At 37.1% G+C, this 18909-nt stretch overlaps 1 protein-coding gene across 4 annotated transcripts; it reads right to left on the bottom strand.

The window, feature by feature from the left end:
- Nucleotides 1-431: 431 nt before the first annotated feature.
- On the bottom strand, nucleotides 432-15465 carry SVR3 (elongation factor family protein). 4 transcript variants are annotated; one of them, XR_013235522.1, is made up of 16 exons: nucleotides 15164-15465; nucleotides 14174-14283; nucleotides 12253-12456; nucleotides 11422-11598; nucleotides 11114-11266; nucleotides 9682-9771; nucleotides 9369-9509; nucleotides 8819-8935; nucleotides 7521-7672; nucleotides 7349-7433; nucleotides 7032-7126; nucleotides 6586-6751; nucleotides 6259-6454; nucleotides 1214-1405; nucleotides 1052-1110; nucleotides 432-659 (listed from the first exon to the last, which is right to left on the bottom strand). XR_013235522.1 is itself a non-coding variant. In XM_077358064.1 (15 exons), exons 1-14 carry the CDS (start codon nucleotides 15396-15398, stop codon nucleotides 1263-1265), a joined length of 2064 nt encoding a protein of 687 aa, XP_077214179.1. In that variant the 5' UTR covers nucleotides 15399-15465; the 3' UTR covers nucleotides 754-1110; nucleotides 1214-1262. The 4 variants fall into 4 exon arrangements, 2 of the variants coding, with proteins under 2 accessions (XP_077214179.1, XP_077214191.1); XR_013235520.1 differs by lacking the exon at nucleotides 432-659 and adding an exon at nucleotides 754-977; XM_077358064.1 differs by lacking the exon at nucleotides 432-659 and having other exon boundaries at nucleotides 754-1110.
- Between the last annotated feature and the right edge of the window lie 3444 nt (nucleotides 15466-18909).

Below are 18909 nucleotides of genomic sequence, written 5' to 3'. Positions count from 1 at the left end.
TCTCCGCCCTTTAAATGTCAAGGGCGGCCACCGTATAATTTCTCAATAATTAATTTATATATTAGTTAATAATTGATTGTTACAAGAAGACAAGGGACACATGTGGAACAACTAAGCATCTTAACAAGAGGAGTCATTCCCTGTAATGACAAGGTAATGTCTCAACTGATTCTGATTTCCAGGACAAATACAAACATTAAGGCCACTTTGGATACAGGCAAAGTCGGTCCTTATTTGCAGATCAAGATTATTTAAGTTTTAATCTTATTTGAATATGGTAAGGCCGCTTTGAAATTCACCAAGGGCCTCTTTAGATGCCACCCAAATAGGATTATTTATATTAAATGCCCCTGCAAATGAAACTTGAACCAAGGTGGTTCAAAGTCAGTGTTTTCCATGTGTATCCAAATAATGGAAAATCTTTGGGCAAATTTTTCTTTTCCCAAAAATTCTTGTAAATACCAAAAAAGGGCCTAAATTGCCTTTGCAACAAATCCATACATAAGATTGAAAACCCTCAACGTGAGAAACTTAAGATGTTACTGTTTCAGAATTTAAAAGTTCATAAATGTGGTTTTTAACTTTGAGGAATAAGATGCTCTGAGATGCACCCTACAGGAGACACATGACTGTGCCTAACCATGTTGCATCAGCATGATCTGGACCGCTCATCGGGTAGGCACCGACATGAAAAAGCGGCCCCAAACATCAGACATTGGATGGTAACTAAACGTGGTCAAGAACAACAGAAAAGAAAGAAAAATCCCAAGAAATTTTTTCTACTAGAAATGTTTTTCTTGCAATCTATATGCATTCCATACATTTAACATATAAGTGATACAACATAGTAAAAAAAATGAGCATGTTTCTCTCATACCCATAAAAAGAAGAAAGAAGAGGAAGGTTCCCTGAATCACTTTTCTTCTATATGCAGTATAAAAGTAGCAAAATTGTCATGTATGGTGAAGAGTGAAGACCTGAGAGAAACAATAAAGATGTTCTATAGGTTTATGTACACCTTTAAATCAGGCAGAATACACATTTGACTCACCAATATATATTCTTGACATGTGTTCTGAACTTTGTTCTGTCTGTTCAAAGCAATGTAAGCTGTATGAAAGCAAAAGGGTTTAATTATTTGTATTGGACAATCAAATTGAACATTGGCACTAAGAGTTATGTGCTTCATTGTTAAAAGGACTAGATCACAGACCCAAGTTTTGTGTGGAGAGAGGCATGAATGGCGGATTGCTTTGGTTCATCTATGATGAAGATTTACTTTTCTTCGAAAGCTTCGGGTTCTTGCACATTCGAATGCTTTGAGGAGTAACCTCTACCAACTCATCTTCTTGGATGTACTCTATACAATCATCCAAACTATAACTTAAGGGTGTATCAAGAACCACTGCATACAGAGAACGAGCAAAAATTACTACAAATAAATTGACTGAAAACCTAGATAATGGAAAAAAAATATGATGAACAAACACAATTACATGGTTACTTTGTCAATGGAACCTTGAAACATACTTATGTGATTTTTTTGTTTGAAAGGAATCCTCATTGGAATGAACAATAGTTACCAAGCAGAACAATCTACATATTTGAATTGTTTACAATTCAGAGTCATCATGTATTTATTATCTCATATTTTGTACCGGAAAAAAAAGAAAAAGGCATGATCATTGCTTTGTTCCCTTGATTTTCTTTGATCTCTGAAGCAAGACCTGAATTAAAAGTTAAAAAACAACATAATTCAAAGTTCCCTTGTAAATCACAGTTCACTCAAAATGTTGAGCATTTTCAAAATGAGTTTGAATTTTTCCACAAATAGAGAACTTAAAGCAGGACCCACCAAAACAAGGTGTTCTTACACCACTGTAGATTTCCCTTAATTTTCCCCCAAGCCACTACAATTCCAAAAATGGCCAAAAGATCTTGATCTCATAAATGCCTAACAGAACCTTGTTTGCTTTGAAAATGGACAATACATCTGATTTTAAGCTATGGTCGTTATCCTCATTTCAGAAATGAATAATAAATATGCTTGAATTTTTCAAGAAACAAAAATTACCATCATGACATAACATCTTATCGTAGTCATTTCCATGCCCAGGTTATCCTCTTTTCAGAAATGATTTATATATATATATATATAGAGAGAGAGAGAATATGAGAAAACATTTCCTACACACTTGTGTAGGTAAGTTACCTACACACTAGCTTAAAATACAGTGGGGGCCCACATTGTTTGGGTGATCCAAACCATTCATTTGAATGGTCCTCACAGAGATAGGGTGTCCACAAAAAATCAGATCCATAGGATCATCCCAACCCTACGATTTGTGGAGGTAAAATGGACGTGTATAAACCTTCACAAATTAGTCCATTTTTATGGACACCCTATCTCTGTGAGGACCATTCAAATGAATGGTTTGGATCACCCAAACAATGTGGGCCCCCACTGTATTTTAAGCTAGTGTGTAGGTAACTTACCTACACAAGTGTGTAGGAAATGTTTTCTCATATATATATATATATATATATATATATATATATATATATATATATATATATAGAGGAAATGGTTTGTGTGCAGCTGCACAGATAGCTTATCTGTGCATGGCTGCCACAAACCATGGGGCGACCACATTTTTGGAGGGATCTAAAGCATTCATTTGAAAGGCCCTTCCATGGATAGGGTGTGTACCAAAAATCAGCCCTCTAGGATCATCCTAACCCTGCCATTTGTGGAGGGAAAAATAGGCAGAAACAGTGTCTATCCATTTTCCCCTCCAACTTTGATTGGGTTAGGATGATCCTATAGGGCTGATTTTTGGTACACACCCAATCCATGAAAGGGCCTTCCAAATGAATGCTTTGGATCCCTCCAAAAATGTGGCCCCCCCATGGTTTGTGGCAACCATGCATAGATAAGCTATCTGTGCAGCTGCACACAAACCATTTCCTCATATATATTATATATATATAGCAGAAGACAAAAGGAGAGAATTATTTGAATTTTTCCCAAAATTCTATGAGAATTACACATCACTTTTTTTGACTTTTTTTAACAAAGGCACCCATTCAACCCCCATATTTTCAATCCTACCCTCTCCTTTATGCTTTTTAACAAAGGCACCCATTAAAGCCACATAATTTCAATCCTACCCCCCTCCTTTATGCTTTTTTAATTATGGAAACCTCTATAGATTGGAGGGCTAGGATCAGCCTATGGAAATGATTTTACGGGCACAACCTATTGATGTTGTGTTCCATCACATGGACGGTTTGGATCAACCTATGATGTGGTCCGTACAGTTCTTTGTCGAGGTTTTTTACTATATATAATAAGCTGGGTAGAAAAGCCAGGCTTTATTTAATTTTTTAATTTCACACGTGGAATTTTATGGGCTTTTTTAGTCGCTTCTTTCCGGTCGAACCCTCAAAACAAATTATGATTTCCTTCAGTACCCCAATTTACCACGAGTGAGATATTTTTATGCATTAGAGATATTTTTGACATTAGCCTTAATCTCAAACATATATATATCTATATAGTAGAAAGGAAAGTCCTGAATTTTTTTTAATTTCTTTCGTAAAATTACACCTCTAGACGCGTGGATTTTTTTATCCGTTGCTTTTGACGTCTCTCTCTCTTCCCCCTCCTCTCTCTCCACGTGTAAAGAAACAGCGAGACCATTGAATTTTTTTTCCATTTTAATGCCCTTACGATTTCCTAAATTCCCTACTCCTCTCTCCCTCTCCACCATGCGAGAAACACAACTGTTTCTCTTCTTTTTCGTTAACAGAGCGGTTGAAGTGGGTTCGAATGTAGATCTTCAGACCATACCATAGCTTGATGGTTACACCATTTGGATGCGCCACTCTTAGATTAATGAATTTCTTGGTAAAATTCAAATTTTTTTCTTTCTATTTTAAGTTTTATATTGTTTTTGGAACTTATTTATTATGGAGAATTATTGTCAAAATGCTACTAATATTATGGTTCACTTGCACTTGCAGTGGTCAATCCATTTGAAGATGATTTCTTTAACAACCCTGTTCTTAAGGGATATTATAAGAACCATGTTAAGGTAAGAAATAGAATGCAACTATTATTAATTATTATTCATAATTTCAACTCTTCTCTTGGTTTTACCTATTCATTTTATGACTTCTTCTAACATTCTGTTTTTACTAAAAGATACTCTTTCGCTCTTATTTGCGATTAATGATTTCTTCATAAGCCCAAGGGTACTATTAAAACTTTATTTTGGTGAATAGTCTTATAAGAGTTCCTAAACTCACGTAATTTAGTTTTGTTTGCTGATTCTTCATAAGGGGTTGTCTTTTTCTACAGTAGTTTTGGGCCTCAGAACATGGGATTCATGTCCTATGTTATGAAAGATTCGTTAGATAATGCCAGTTGTTTTTATAGGCTCAAAACTACTCCAGTCACACATTTCATTACTCTCTTTTGACGGATACGGGTAATACATTAACTTTTTAGAATGTTGTTCTATTTTTTTTCTTCCTATTTCTTTATTTTTATTTTTTTCCTATTATTCTCTTTTTCCGTTTTGCTTAGTTGTTTTGACTATTGCCTCAAAACTACTCCAGTCACACATTTCATTATTCTCTTTTGACTGATTCGGGTAATACATCCACTTTTTAGTATTTTTTTCTAACTTTCTTTTCTCTTCCTATTTCATTATTTTTTTCCCAATTATCCTCTTTTTTTCATTTTGGCTTCTTTGAGTTGATTTGACTATTGCCTTCTATTAGTATTTTTGTTTTTTTTTTATATTTTCATCAATTACTTTTTCTTTCTCGGCCCGTGCATCGCACGGGGTTTTTTACTAGTATATATATATAGCAGAAGAGAAAAGGAGAGAATTATTTGAATTTCTCCCAAAATTCTATGAGAATTACACATCACTTTTTTTAACAAAGGCACCCATTCAACCCACATATTTTCAATCCTACCCCCTCCTTTATGCTTTTCAACAAAGGCACCCATTAAAGCCACATAATTTCAATCCTACCCCCCTCCTTTATGTTTTTTTCATTATAGAAACCTCTATAGATTGGAGGGCTAGGATCAGCCTATGGAAATGATTTTACTGGCACAACCTATTGATGTTGTGTTCCATCACATGGATGGTTTGGATCAACCTATGATGTGGTCCGTACAGTTCTTTGTCGGCCCGTGCATCGCACGGGGTTTTTTACTAGTATATATATATATATATAGCAGAAGAGAAAAGGAGAGAATTATTTGAATTTCAATCCTACCCCCCTCTCCTTTATGCTTTGTTAATAAAAAAAAGTGGACAAAGTCAACATAGTGACATTTTTTCTTTGCAAAATTACGGATTGGGTACATATGTTACATAATACTACAGATTTTTGTGAACATATTACATAATACTACGGATTCAGGACGCCTTTCAAAATATTGACGAACCCGTGCATCTTAAGAGGAACAACAATTATGGAAACCTCTACAGATTGGAGGGCTAGGATCAGCCTATGGAAATGATTTTACGGGCACAACCTATTAATGTTGTGTTCCATCACATGGACGGTTTGGATCAACCTATGATGTGGTCCGCACAGTTCTTTGTCGATGCACAGGGTTTTTTACTAGTATATATATATATATATATATATATATATATATATATATATATATATATATATAGAGAGAGAGAGAGAGAGAGAGAGAGAGAGCAGTTCCTGCACTAGAGCGCAGATAAGCTTATCTGTCCTCATGGTGGGCCCACATTTTTTGGGTGATCTTAAGCATTCATTTGACAGGCCCCATCATGTATGGAGTGTGAACAAAAATCAGCTCCATTGGATCAACCTAACCCTTCCATTTGTGGGGTGAAAAATGGACAGATTTGTGGACAAACAGTATCTGTCCATTTTCTCACCCCACAAATGGACACCCTAAGAAGATCAAATGGAGCTGAGTTTTGGTTCACACCCCATCCATAATGGGGCCTTTCAAATGAATGCTTAGGATCACCGAAAAAATGTGTGCCCTTGTTTCCTGCACTCGAGTGCATATAAGCTATCTGAGCTCGAGCGCAGGAACTGTTTACTCGTGTGTGTGTGTGTGCTTGAATTTTTGAAGAAATAGAAACTACCATCATGACATGACAAATTGCAGTTATTCCCATGCTCAGGTCATCAAAAGCTAGCGACTAACCAAGAAGAAAATTTCAGATAATAATATAATTATTTCACCTGTTGTTTCCTTGTTCGAGCGTACATTAGTTGCTGCCTTTTTCTTGCACACATTAAGGGACAAGTCACCAGGACGCTGATGGATGCCAACTATTTGTCCTTTATACACATCCACACCAGGACTAACAAACATCTGACCTCTTTCTTGAGAACTAGTAAGAGCATAGGAAGTAGTAGTTCCATCCTCAAAGGCAACCTACACATTAATTTTTAGATTTTTTTACTCAGGTTGGAATCATTTACTTCAACTGCAATTCAGGTGAGAGTATTGATATTTAAAAAAGGCGTGAAAACCAATCTTAAAAGTAAGAATTTGGCCAACTTTACCAAGGATCCCTGATCTCGGGTGCTAATATCCCCTGCCCACGGTCCATAGGTATCAAATACTGTGTTGAGAACTGCTGTACCTCGAGAAGCCGTTAGGATTGCATTCCGAAGTCCAAGAAGGCCACGAGTGGGGATCTTATATTTAATTAATGATGTTCCTTCCGATCTATGTAAAAAACAGAGTTAATATTATAAGCCCAACAAAACAGATGTACCATGGGTGTTGAACAGAGAAAACTTCTGAAATGCTGCTATATGTCTAATAATATAAACACTTTGATGGAGGAAAGGGAAAAACTTATCACTTAAGCATCAAAATTTGCTACATGTATGAGTCGAAATATGAACTTATTCAATTGCTTTATGTTCTGGTTTACACAATTTCTTTAATGATTTCAAACAAAAAATGAATACGAGAAACAATAGAGAAGCAAAGAGGTACAAACCCAAGTCCCTGCATATCAAACATTTGCCCACGCCTTTTCCCTAGAAGTTCAACAACAGGTCCCATGTATTCTTCTGGTACCTCTACAGTGGCAGTCTGCATTAAATACAGGTAACACGGTCATTTGACATTAGAAGGAAATGGAGCAATAACTTTTCAATCAAATTGAAATCCAGTTTCTTTCATTGGGTATCATCTTAAACAAATACATGTTAACCAACGCAAAGAAACTACCACCATACAGAATGTGTCACACATATATTGACTAATGAAATCTTCATTCAACAACAATGATGTATTCATGTTGAGAGAAATCACCTCAAAAGGCTCCAGCAACTTATCATCCACTCTTTTGTTTATGACCTTCGGTGGCCCCACCATAAACTCATAACCTTCCCTTCTCCTGGAATAACGTTGAGAGGATTAGGGTAACAAATGATTTATGCATAACAAAAACAAGGGAAAGTAAGAATGTTACAGCAAAACTTACATGTTCTCTATCAATATGGTGATATGTAAAGTGCCCCTTCCACTAACAATGAATGTATCAGCTGTTTCACCATCTTCAACTTTCATTGCTAAATTCCTCTCGAGTTCACGGTAGAGGCGATCTCGAAGGTTCCGACTGGTTACATACTTTCCCTGAGAAAACATAAGGTATAAAATAACATCAGATCTCATCACAGCAAAACATAAGGCACCCCTTCAAAAAAGTAACACGATGAACAAGCAAATGTAGAAAATAATATTTTTCCATTTATATCCTTCTCTAATCTCCATGTGAAGAGTTTGGGTACAAGGAGCATGCACAATATCACAGTGGGAGTTTAATTAAGCAAAGGAAAGTAAACACCAAAGCATCATGCGGCTTCAAATTGAATTTATTGGTTGACGCCCTTAGCCACTCAATGTAACATACTGTCCTATGAATTATGATTAAGGGTGTCAATTTTGGCTCGGGCTCGGAGGCTCGCTCGAGCTTGGCTCGAATCCTTAACGAGCCGAGCCGAGCCGGCTCTCCAGGCTCATTAAGCTTAACGAGCCGAGCCCAATTTAGGCTAGGCTCGGCTCAGCTCGGCTCGTTAAGGCTCGTTAAGTATTTAATATATTTAAATTTAAATATATATATTATATATTAATTTATGCATTAAAAGGGTTGTCCAGGGAGTGAAAGGGGGGGGGGGGGCAAAATATGTCACTTCATTTTTGGAACCCCATTTGTTACTAGGACCACCCCCCATAGTGTAAAAAAAGTAGTCAAATTACACTAATAGGGCTGTACAGGGAAGATGAGGGGTGTGAACATAATATAACTCGAGCTCGGTAAGGCTCGCGAGCCTGGCCAAGCCTGACCGAGCCGAGCCGAGCCCGAGTCGAGCCCGAGCCGAGCTTTTGAGCTTAACGAGCCGAGCCGAGCCGAGCCGAGCCTGGCCAAGCTCGGCTCGGCTCGGCTCGTTTACACCCCTAATTATGATCTACTCAATGTAAAGGCCACTTCCACCAAAGAAACTTGCAATGCTTATGGACCTAGACCGAAAATAATAGAGCTCTACAATACCCCACTAGATGGTGATTATTACCATCAGCCACCACATATTTTTACATATTGTTCAAGCAAGAACTTTGATGAGAACCCTGAGTATACCTCAGAAAGTTCCCCGAGTCTACCTCAGAAAGTTTAAGAAATATTCCACTAAATCTAATCTAATAAGTTCCATTTTCTAATTGATGGATTCTCAATCATTCCCTAAAAATCAAAAAGAAGAAAAATGTAGCCTGATTAATTACCTCACGACCAACAAAAGGTGAAGTATTAATTGAGAAAGACATTTTCACAGTTGGCTCCTCCACCTTAATGGAGGGCAACGCCTTTCCAGAAACTTTATCCGCAATTGTCTCTCCAATCTGCAACAAAGAAAAGTAGAAAACAAACTATCACTATTCACTGACCATTTTTTGAAGGACCATCATTCAAGGTTAGAGAGTACTGTCACCATAGTGACAAATATTGTTCTCTGGAATTAATGTAATTATCAACATAAATTCAAAATTTTGTGGTTTTATCAAGATAATATAGGCAAATTAAAAAAATAAATATATAAAATAAATAAATTAAAAAATCAAATATATAAAATAAAATGTATATCTAAAAACCGATAATAAATGAATTATTTTATATCCACAAACCGATAATAAATGACAAATCATGATAATGCCACACTAATAAAAAAAATATACATATTTTGTGAACCTATAATAACTGACAAATATTGTTATTAGGATCATTAAATAATCAACACAACTTCCAAAATTAACTGGTAAAAAAAAAGATGCTTACCAGAATATCAGCAATACCACAGACAGCACAAATATCACCAGCCTCCACAGTCTCCACCGGAACCCTATAAAAGTTCTCAAACACAAAAAGCTCGCTAACTCTAGCAAATCTACATGCTTCACTTTCATCTGAGGTGCATACCTGCGAATTCAAAGTGACATTAATATGACAACCATGTAATGACTAACTGTGCGAGTAGATGAGATCTCCAGCCTAGGCAATATGCGAAGTTGACTACATTGTGAGGAAAAAAAACCGTATCTAGTATGACCTATTAGGCATAAATTATGTTTCGCACTAAAAGGGTTCTCACCTTAACTTCCATGCCTCTTCGCAACTCCCCAGCATGTAAGCGACCAATTGCTATTCGCCCTTTATGGTCTTCATACTCAACATTTGTTACCTGGAATTTGAAAAACTCGTTGATAAAGCACAACAAGCATATTAAGATGTTATTTTATAGATGAAAAGAATTTTGAAAAGAAATCCAGCAGAAAATATATTTAAAAAATGTGTACATTCTACACTACAAAATCAGGAAGACAAGAATCTTAGTGCTCAATAGTATCACACAAGTTAGTAAATTCTGTAGCAAAATAAGTTTCTATTACTTCAAATGTTTACTGGATGCCTCTTTTAGAATTTGAAGCTGTAGTAGGATCACAATAAAATGTGCATGAAATATGTTATGAACTACTAGACAAAATCCAACAGATTGTCAATGCTATTATATTGTTATAAAGTTGGTGGACAATTTTTTTTTTACGGCAAAAAGTCTAGATTGTGAAGAACAATAATTTCAAACAAGTACAAAATAGATGACTCATTCGATGTTTAAAGTGTTGAAATGGATAACAAAGATGTCAAAGCATTGAAAAAGAATTTCGAAGGAAGCAGAAATGGCAAATGATATATTCCAAATTGTTATTGCCCTGACCACCTTGGTCGAGGCATGTTCTCCTTTCACCTTTCTTAACATAGCTTTTGATATACTTTTAGGTAAAAAAAGTTGATTGCCACTTCATTTGAGAAAATATTCTTAGCAAACAAATGTCTCCTCCATATGTGAAGTCCATGTATCAATTAACAGACAGTTTTACTAAAGCACTTGGTTGTAATAAGTTTCAGGTTATTTGTAATTGTTTCAAATTGGGCATAGATGACATCCATGCATCCTCCATCCAGAGAAGAAGTATTAAGAGAAGATTTTTCTGTTCTTTTTTTATGAATGACAACTATAAGTACATAAAGACAGTAAAGCCCGGGATCAATTAACAAAAAGATTTTTTTCCGTTCAAAAAAATTCTTTTGAATGACAACTATAATAACATATGTGAAGTCCAAGGATCAATAAACAAAAAAAAAAAAAAATTTGAGTGAAAATTGCAATTACATAAAAAAGGAGATTATATACTCTTCAGTCGTCAGTTCATATCAAAATCAACTTACATTCATACTTTTCCTATAGTAAATCTTTACTTAATATGGACATAATTGTTACAGCAAGGAACACTTGTATGAGAAATAAAATTTCAAAATGTAAATCAATGTGAACGGAAGAACAAATCCACAACCACGTCAATAAGAGGGCTTGCCAAAAAATTACTACTTCTTCTACCTTTCAAAAAGGAAAACTAATTAATTTATGCATATGACATTTCATAAAGATCAGCATGCAAAAGACAAGCAAGACCATATTTATCAAGAAGCTAAATCTGCCATCCATATTAAGAAGAACCACTAACAAGCATCTGCAATGCACCATCTTTATCAATGGATGGCTCCGGTATGCATCTAGTAATAGCTTCAAAAAGTGGCCCAAGATCATCTGCCAAATTGTCTGGAGATAGTCCAGCCTTCCCCTTAATAGCACTTGCATATATTGCTTGGAAATCACACTGCATAGACCAAGAAAATAACCTGGAGGTCAAACTAAAAATACATATATGCTGCTAGTCTTATGACATCTAGTTATACATAATTACTATTCTAGCGTACAAACAAGAAACCAAGGAAAGCACGAAGTGACAACAAGATACACTGATAGAAAGACCTGTTCATCTGTTGCATTTAGCTCAATAAAGAGTTCAAATGTGGAATTGACCACATAGTCTGGACGGGCCGAAGGCCTATCAATCTTATTCACCACAACTACAACGGCATGTCCAAACTCTAGAGCTTTCTTTAGAACAAATCTGGTTTGTGGCATTGGTCCCTCCACAGAATCTACCTACAAAATTAAGCAACACTGCGATTAGTCAATAAACCACAACCATCATAAGATGTACGGTTATCAAGAGGATAATGGATAATGAGAACTTATATGATGCCCGGCCGTGAGATTATAAAGGGCGGAGAGAGAAAACCATCTCTCCCTTGATTTTTAATCCAAGAGAAAGCCCTTTTTCTAACTTTTCCTTGGTTAAAAAACCAAGGCAGCAGGTTTTGTCTCTACCCGCCCTTTACATTCTCACGGTCGGGCATCATATAATTTCTCATGGAGAAAAGGGTCCAAAAATAAGGGAATCGCTCAAAAGGTGCATTAATTAGCAGAAAGGAAAATATGTTCTTCAGTAATATTGGGACCTTGCAAAGAATACAGATGTCTGTGCGAATTTGTGGGCAAAAGAGTAAAGGGACTTATAAATCAAGTGGGTCCTATAATGAGGGAAACCCTCAAAGGCACGAGGCAAAAAAGGAATACCTTGTTCAACGATATTGGGACCTCGCAAAGAAAACAAATGCGGGTGTGAATTTGATGGCAGAAGAATAAAGGGACTTGAAAAAAGTGATATGATTCAAGGTAAAGTCTTCCTTTTTGCATAAGAAATTATCAATCCAGGAAGAACAGAGGGACTTGAAAATCAAGTAACTAAGACAGTACCACTAGAAGAACTCCCTCCACCATATTAAGGACACGCTCCACTTCGCCACCAAAATCAGAATGACCTGGAGTATCGATAATATTAATCTTTGTATCCTTGTAAAAGATTGATGTGTTTTTGCTAAGTATTGTAATTCCTCTTTCCCGCTCTAGATCGTTTGAGTCCATTATCCTCTCCTGTACGAACTGGTTTGCACGAAAAACCTGCAAAAAGAGCAACCAGTAGTTAGTTATTCGCCAGTCATAATATAGCCGGTAATTAAGATTGACAATAGTAGAAATAGGTTCAATTATCAGATTGAACATTCTGACAGCCAAGTGTAAATGTTTCTTGTGGATGTTCAAGAACTGACAGTGAGACATCCACTTATTTTTAATATAGAAATTTTTAGTGGGGAATAGAGTATAAATCCAAAATTTTAGGAACTGAAATATTCCGGGGTTATGCCCATTGCCCAGTGAAGTGAGCATAATATTATGAAAATTGAAAAAAAAAAAAAAAAATTTATGAAAATTGAATGGCACAAGAAAATTCTGAAACTGTGATCTGAGAACTAAGAAATGGGGCCAAGAGTAGATGACTTAATAGTGGACGAGGGATGACTTATCAGTGACAAGAGCATGTATGAAACTCCGCAATCCTACATGGAAACCCTCCATCTAATATCAGAGACAAGCAGTCTCCTAAAGAACTTCTGGATTAACTTTTCCATTCTGTATAAGAAACCCCAAAGGCTAGTCAATTAATCTATAAAGTCCTTGAGATTTTCCAGAAACCATCAATATGTGGTTTTGGTCTGCCTTGACCATAGTACCATACTACACATGACGGAAAAAGAAGTTTGAAATTGACAAATACATCAACTTCTCAAACCTCGTCAATAGACTAGAACTTATGGTAAACTTTGGAATGTTCACAGATAGTGGACAAGAAGTTTCCAAGTACTGCAATATGATTCCTAGATGGAGTTGGCGTGGTTCAAGTCAGTAACTCTAAGTTTTGAATTTCAAGTGCAGTTGTGCACAGATCATCATTCTCTCCATGAAAGTGTGAGATGAAGAGCATCTCCTTTCTTCAATTTTATTGAGTATATGGAGCATTTTCCCAACTTATCCATGCAAAAGAGATTTGTTCCAATACCTAAGTCGCAGACCTGGCTTCATCCCCGTGGCAGTCTATGGGGAAGAGAGATGTAAAGCTGCTCCAATCCTCTCGTGGTAAGCATGTATAGCTCCAAGGCAATGAGACATATCCATCTCTGTTTGACCATTCATAGAATAAAATAGTTTAAAAGAAAAACTATTGGAAGATATCATAATAGAGCACTGCTAGTAACCATCGCACACCCATGACGATATTCTGATGATGGGTCCCACAACACACATGGAAAGTCTACATGGTGATCAGAATGTTGATTTGATTGGCCACCATGAGATCCTACAGTACTTGCAGGTCCCATTCCAGACGGATTATCTTATCCCCTCAATAAATAAGGACTTTTTAGGGGTTTCCTCTAATGAAATTGACGGTTGCCATTTGCAGGCTATGACTGAATATCTAGGATTATCTGTTGCCATGGTACTCACGAGCAGATCGGGCCTCATGGCAGCCCATGACAGCAATGGCACAGTCACCATACACATGTGGCGTGTAGTGTGAGGTCGCAAACAAAAATGGATCTCGGGTGAGAAGGTTCTGAGGAAACCTCATGGTGAAATTCTAGAAAATTGAAGTAGAACAGTAGATTTAGTATTACTGGATATTCATTAATTCTAGCGATCTATGAAGTTTGTAAATCAAAGCTTCAATGACATTATATACAAAGTTAAACTGGCAATGTGTATAAAGTTCTTCTGAAAATGAAAATAATTAGCACAGAAGAAAAAGAATTCATCTACAAATCAAATGCTATGATGATACCTTTGCTTGTCTCAACATTGCATCCACCAGTGTAGTTTTCCCATGATCTACATGAGCAACAATCGCTATATTCCGTACATCCCTTCTCGTCAATAACTGACTCTTTTTCCCTACTGCAACATACAAATTACAATTACAACCCTTTATAATGAAAGGTGCCCAAAATTAGGAAACATCCAATCCGCGACATACCATAAGACTTGTGCACGGAAATGGAAGCATAATCTCAGCAAAAAGGATAAAATCGCAAAACATTATACAAAAAAAAAAATGAAATTCACCATATAATCAAAGATAAAAGCTTCTAAATTATAATTTATAAGTACAAAGATACACCAGAGCCAAATAAGATCACCCTTAAAACTGAAATTTTCTACAGAAAACCCAAGAAACTTTGATTTATTGAATAATTAAATTACGCGGGTTCAATGAAATGACACTACGAAGCGGGAAAAAAGTGAGTAATTTAAAGAATTATAATCAGAGAAGTATACCTGTAGCGGTACCAGTAAAGCCGAATAAAAGAAAACCCTAAAACCACGATTTCTTGAATAATTAAACTACATGGATTCAATGAAATGACACGATGAAGAATGAAAAAAAAAATCAAAAATTGAGAAATTTAAAGACTTACAAGGAGAGAAGATAAGTGTACCTGTAGAGCCGAATAAGCTCACCCCTAAAACTGAAATTTTCTAAAGAAAACCCTAGAAACTGCGATTTCTCAAATAATTAAACTACGTTGATTCAATGAAATGACACGATCAAGATGAAAAAACCCAAAAAATGGAAAATTTTAAAGACTAAAGCATATCTTTAAAGCTGAATAAGCTCAACCCTAAAACTGAAATTTTATACCAAAAAAAAAAAAAAAAAAAAACCCTAAAAACTGTGATTTCTCAAATAATTAAACTAAGTGGATTCAAATGAAATGACACGATGAAGAGAAGAAGAAAAAAAAAAATGAGAAATTTAAAGACTAGTATATACCTGTAACGGTATCGGTTGATGCTGAGACGGAGCATTTGATCGAGGGACGACGTGAAAATGTTGAACGAGGAGTGAAATTGCAGGGAAATTTTGCCATTGGAGATGAAGAAAAGCCACGGCCGAGGATTTCTTTGGTGAGATTAAGGGAAGAAGGGTTCTGTTTAGGGTTAGGGTTTTTTCGAAAGAGAGATAGAGAGGGTTTGAGAGGGGATTGGAAGGCAATGGCCATTTCCATTGCTCTCGAAAGAGGATGTGAACGAGAGAGAACGAGTGAGAGCAATGGGGGGGATTATGCGAGTGAGAGGCTGTTATGAATTTAAGAGCAAGAAAAGGAGTGGATTTATCAATTTAAAAGGTCTTGTTTCTATTATCCTTTGGAAAAACATCGTAACAAGTTATGTGGTTCGTTCTCTTCCAACGAACGAGTTTGTATGGTTTAAGTTCTTATAGGCCCTCATTTTTCAAAATGTACTGTACGGGCCATACTATAGGATGATCCAAACCGTCCATGTGATGGGCAATAACGTAAATAGGTTGTGCCCAAAAAACCATTTCTATAAGATGATCCCAGCCCTCCGATCTATAGTATGGGAACCTCTATAGATCGGAGGGCTAGCATCTTCCTATGGAAATGATTTTTGGTTATGTGTGATTGGAACCGTTGATCCAGCGAGGGAAAATCTTATCTTGAATGGACATTCAATGTACTTGATCAACGCCTACAAAATCAATGGTTTAGCTTCTGTTGGCAGATTCTTAGAAGGAACTTGCTGATCGGAGGGCTAGGATTCAATTATGGTGGGACTTGCAACAATCTGGGCTCTGGATCAATGGACTCGATCGCATGTACACGTGCTAATGTGGGGCCTACGGCTGATGGAGTTCCCTAATTCGTAGGCATTCGGCTATGAGTATGTCCACGTTATGAGCTTAGGGAGCTGTTTGATTGCAGGATAGGTTTTTATGAATAAGACCCTTTGGTTGCCTTATTCTATATAACTTCTATAGCAATGATTTCTATTCATGAAAACACTGAATTTTCTTAAAAGTAAAGACAAAAATAATTCCAGTTTTTTAGTCAAATTTGCATTTGTCCTTATATTTTATTAGGGAAGTGATATATCCGCCCCTTTTGATGACCAGGAACACCCCCTGTCAGTGTTTGTGGCAAATCAGGGGCATTGAATTCTTTTGACATAAGTACAACAGCCCCTCTTTAGTTATTGATACACTGACAGGGGTGTTCCTGGTCATCAAAAGGGGCGGATATATCATTTCCCTTTTATTAAGATAAAAGTGTTTTTCTGGTGTTGATCTTAGGATAAAGTGTTAGAAAAATGCAAAGTTTTGGTTAAATTGTCAAGTAAGGGTACGTTCTTTTTATTTGTGAAATAGGGGTTGTCAGTGTTTTTAGAAATCCCAAAGGACAAGGATACCCTCCCTATCCCTATGCACTTATTACCTTCTCACCTACCACCTTCTTCTTCTTCAAGACTATTCTAACGTGGAAAACTCCATGGAAGGGTTTTGAAGATTGCCATTTACAACAAGGTTTGGTAATCATGAGAGAGAGAGTCGGACTCTTAGAACAGGGTTTGGTAATCATGAAGGTTGCCATTTACAACAGGGTTTGGTAATCCATTTTCTTTGCATTTTTTTATTCTAAAACATCAAAATCAAGCTTCAATTTATAGTTGCATGCATGACACTAAGATCACAATGTATATCCCTATTATCCTTCGAATTTTTACTCAATTTGAAAATAAAAATCTTTGGAATTATCCCTATTCTACTGGCTTCCGTCGGAAGTCGAAGCCAGTATACATAACCAAAATATTGGTTACATTCGGAAGTCCGAAGGTTTGTTCGGACTTCCGAACAAACGTTCGGACTTCCGACGGAAGACAGTCAAACTTTATAGTTCGGTAATTGTCATATGTAAGTGCATCCTTTTGGTTTTTTTTTTATAATTTTAATACTTTGCTTTCATTTTTTCGTAATTTTTCATTTAAAACTTAGCACTTCAGCCACAAATCCTATTTTTTGCAATTATGCTTTTACTAGCCACCTTTGCACCCATATTACTTCTGCCAATCATTGCATCAAAGGATGGGCCACAAGCCGAGAAGTTGCCTCGGCAAAGGTGGCTAGCAAATTCCTATATAAAAAAGGGAAATGTTATCCACACTACTGTGTTTTGATGAGGGCACTCCTCATTTAATTAAAAGTACAGTATGGCCCCCCCATACGATGATCCAAAGCGTCAATTAGATGGGTCACAGCCTAAATTGGTTGTGTCCCAAAAATCATTTCCATAGGTTGATCCTAACCCTCCGATCTATGGAGGGTTAGGACCAACCCTCTAACATCAGAGGGTTAGGATAAACCTACGGAAATGCTTTTTGGGGCACAACCTATTTAGGTTGTGGCCCATCCAATGAATGGTTTGGATCATCCTATGGTGCGGGCCATACTGTACTTTTAATAAGTGAGGAGTGTACTCATCAAAATACGGTAGTGCGGATATCATTTCCCAAAAACATCTTAAAAAATATGGCAAAAATCCGGGTGACACGCCAGTCGACCCGGCCCGTACAGGCCCGGCGTGGGAACCACATTATCTACCTCGGAACCTCTAGGGAACGAAATTTTAAACATCGGAACCACTAGGGAACCACATTTTATACCCCGGAACCACTAGGGAACCACATTTTATACCCTGGAACCACATTTTCTACTCCGGAACCACTAGAGAACCACATTTTATACGCTGGAACCACTAGGGAACCATATTTTATACCTCAGAACCACTACGGAACCACATTTTATACCTCAGAACCATTACAGAACCACATTTTATACCTCCGAACCACTATGGAACCACATTTTATACCTCGGAACCACTAGAGAACCACATTTTATACCCTCGAACCACTACCGAACCACATTTTATGCCTCAGAACCACTAGGGAACTACATTTTCTACCCCGGAACCACTAGGGAAACACATTTTATACCTCAGAACCACTAAGGAACCACATTTTCTACTCCGGAACCACTAGGGAACCACATTTTCTACTCCAGGACCACTAGGGAACCACATTTTCTACCCCGGAACCACTAGGGAACCATATTTTATACCTCGGAACCACTAAGGAACCACATTTTATACCTCGGAACCACTACGGAACCACATTCTATACTCCGGAACCACTAGGGAACCACATTTTATACCCCGGAACCACTAGGGAACCACATTTTATACCCCGGAACCATTACGAAACCACATTTTATACACCGAAAACACTAGGGAATCACATTTTCTACCTCGGAACCACTACAGAACCACATTTTATACCCCGGAACCACTACGGAACCACATTTTATACCTCGGAACCACTAGGGAACCACATTTTATACCCCGAAACCACTAGGGAACCACATTTTCTACTCCGGAACCACTAGGGAACCACATTTTATACCCCGGAACCACTAGGGAACCACATTTTATACCCCGGAACTACTAGGGAACCACATTTTCTACCCCGGAACCACTACGGAACCACATTTTATACCTTGGAACAACTAGGGAACCACATTTTATACCCTGGAACCACTATGGAAGCACTATTTATACCTCGGAACCACTAGGAAGCCCCATTTACACCCCGGAACCACCAGGGAATCACATTTTATACCTCGGAACCACTAGGGAACCACATTTTATTCCCCGGAACCACTACACA

Source organism: Tasmannia lanceolata, unplaced genomic scaffold, assembly GCF_043159265.1.
Source record: "Tasmannia lanceolata isolate RefF3 unplaced genomic scaffold, GAP_Taslan_0.1 ptg000003l, whole genome shotgun sequence".
NCBI classification, from domain to species: Eukaryota; Viridiplantae; Streptophyta; class Magnoliopsida; order Canellales; family Winteraceae; genus Tasmannia; species Tasmannia lanceolata.
Note: the sequence above shows the minus strand (reverse complement) of the source record. Positions and strands in the feature narration are given on the sequence as shown.

What these genes read in the sequence shown, in the direction of transcription:
- SVR3 (XM_077358064.1), bottom strand. Translation starts at nt 15,398, where the DNA reads ATGGAAATGGCCATTGCCTTCCAATCCCCTCTCAAACCCTCTCTATCT. An exon ending in GTGGTATTGCTGATATTCTG is followed by an intron (nt 8,936 to 9,368) that starts GTAAGCATCTTT and finishes TCTTTGTTGCAG; the next exon opens with ATTGGAGAGACAATTGCGGA. An exon ending in CCCGAGATCAGGGATCCTTG is followed by an intron (nt 6,455 to 6,585) that starts GTAAAGTTGGCC and finishes ATTAATGTGTAG; the next exon opens with GTTGCCTTTGAGGATGGAAC.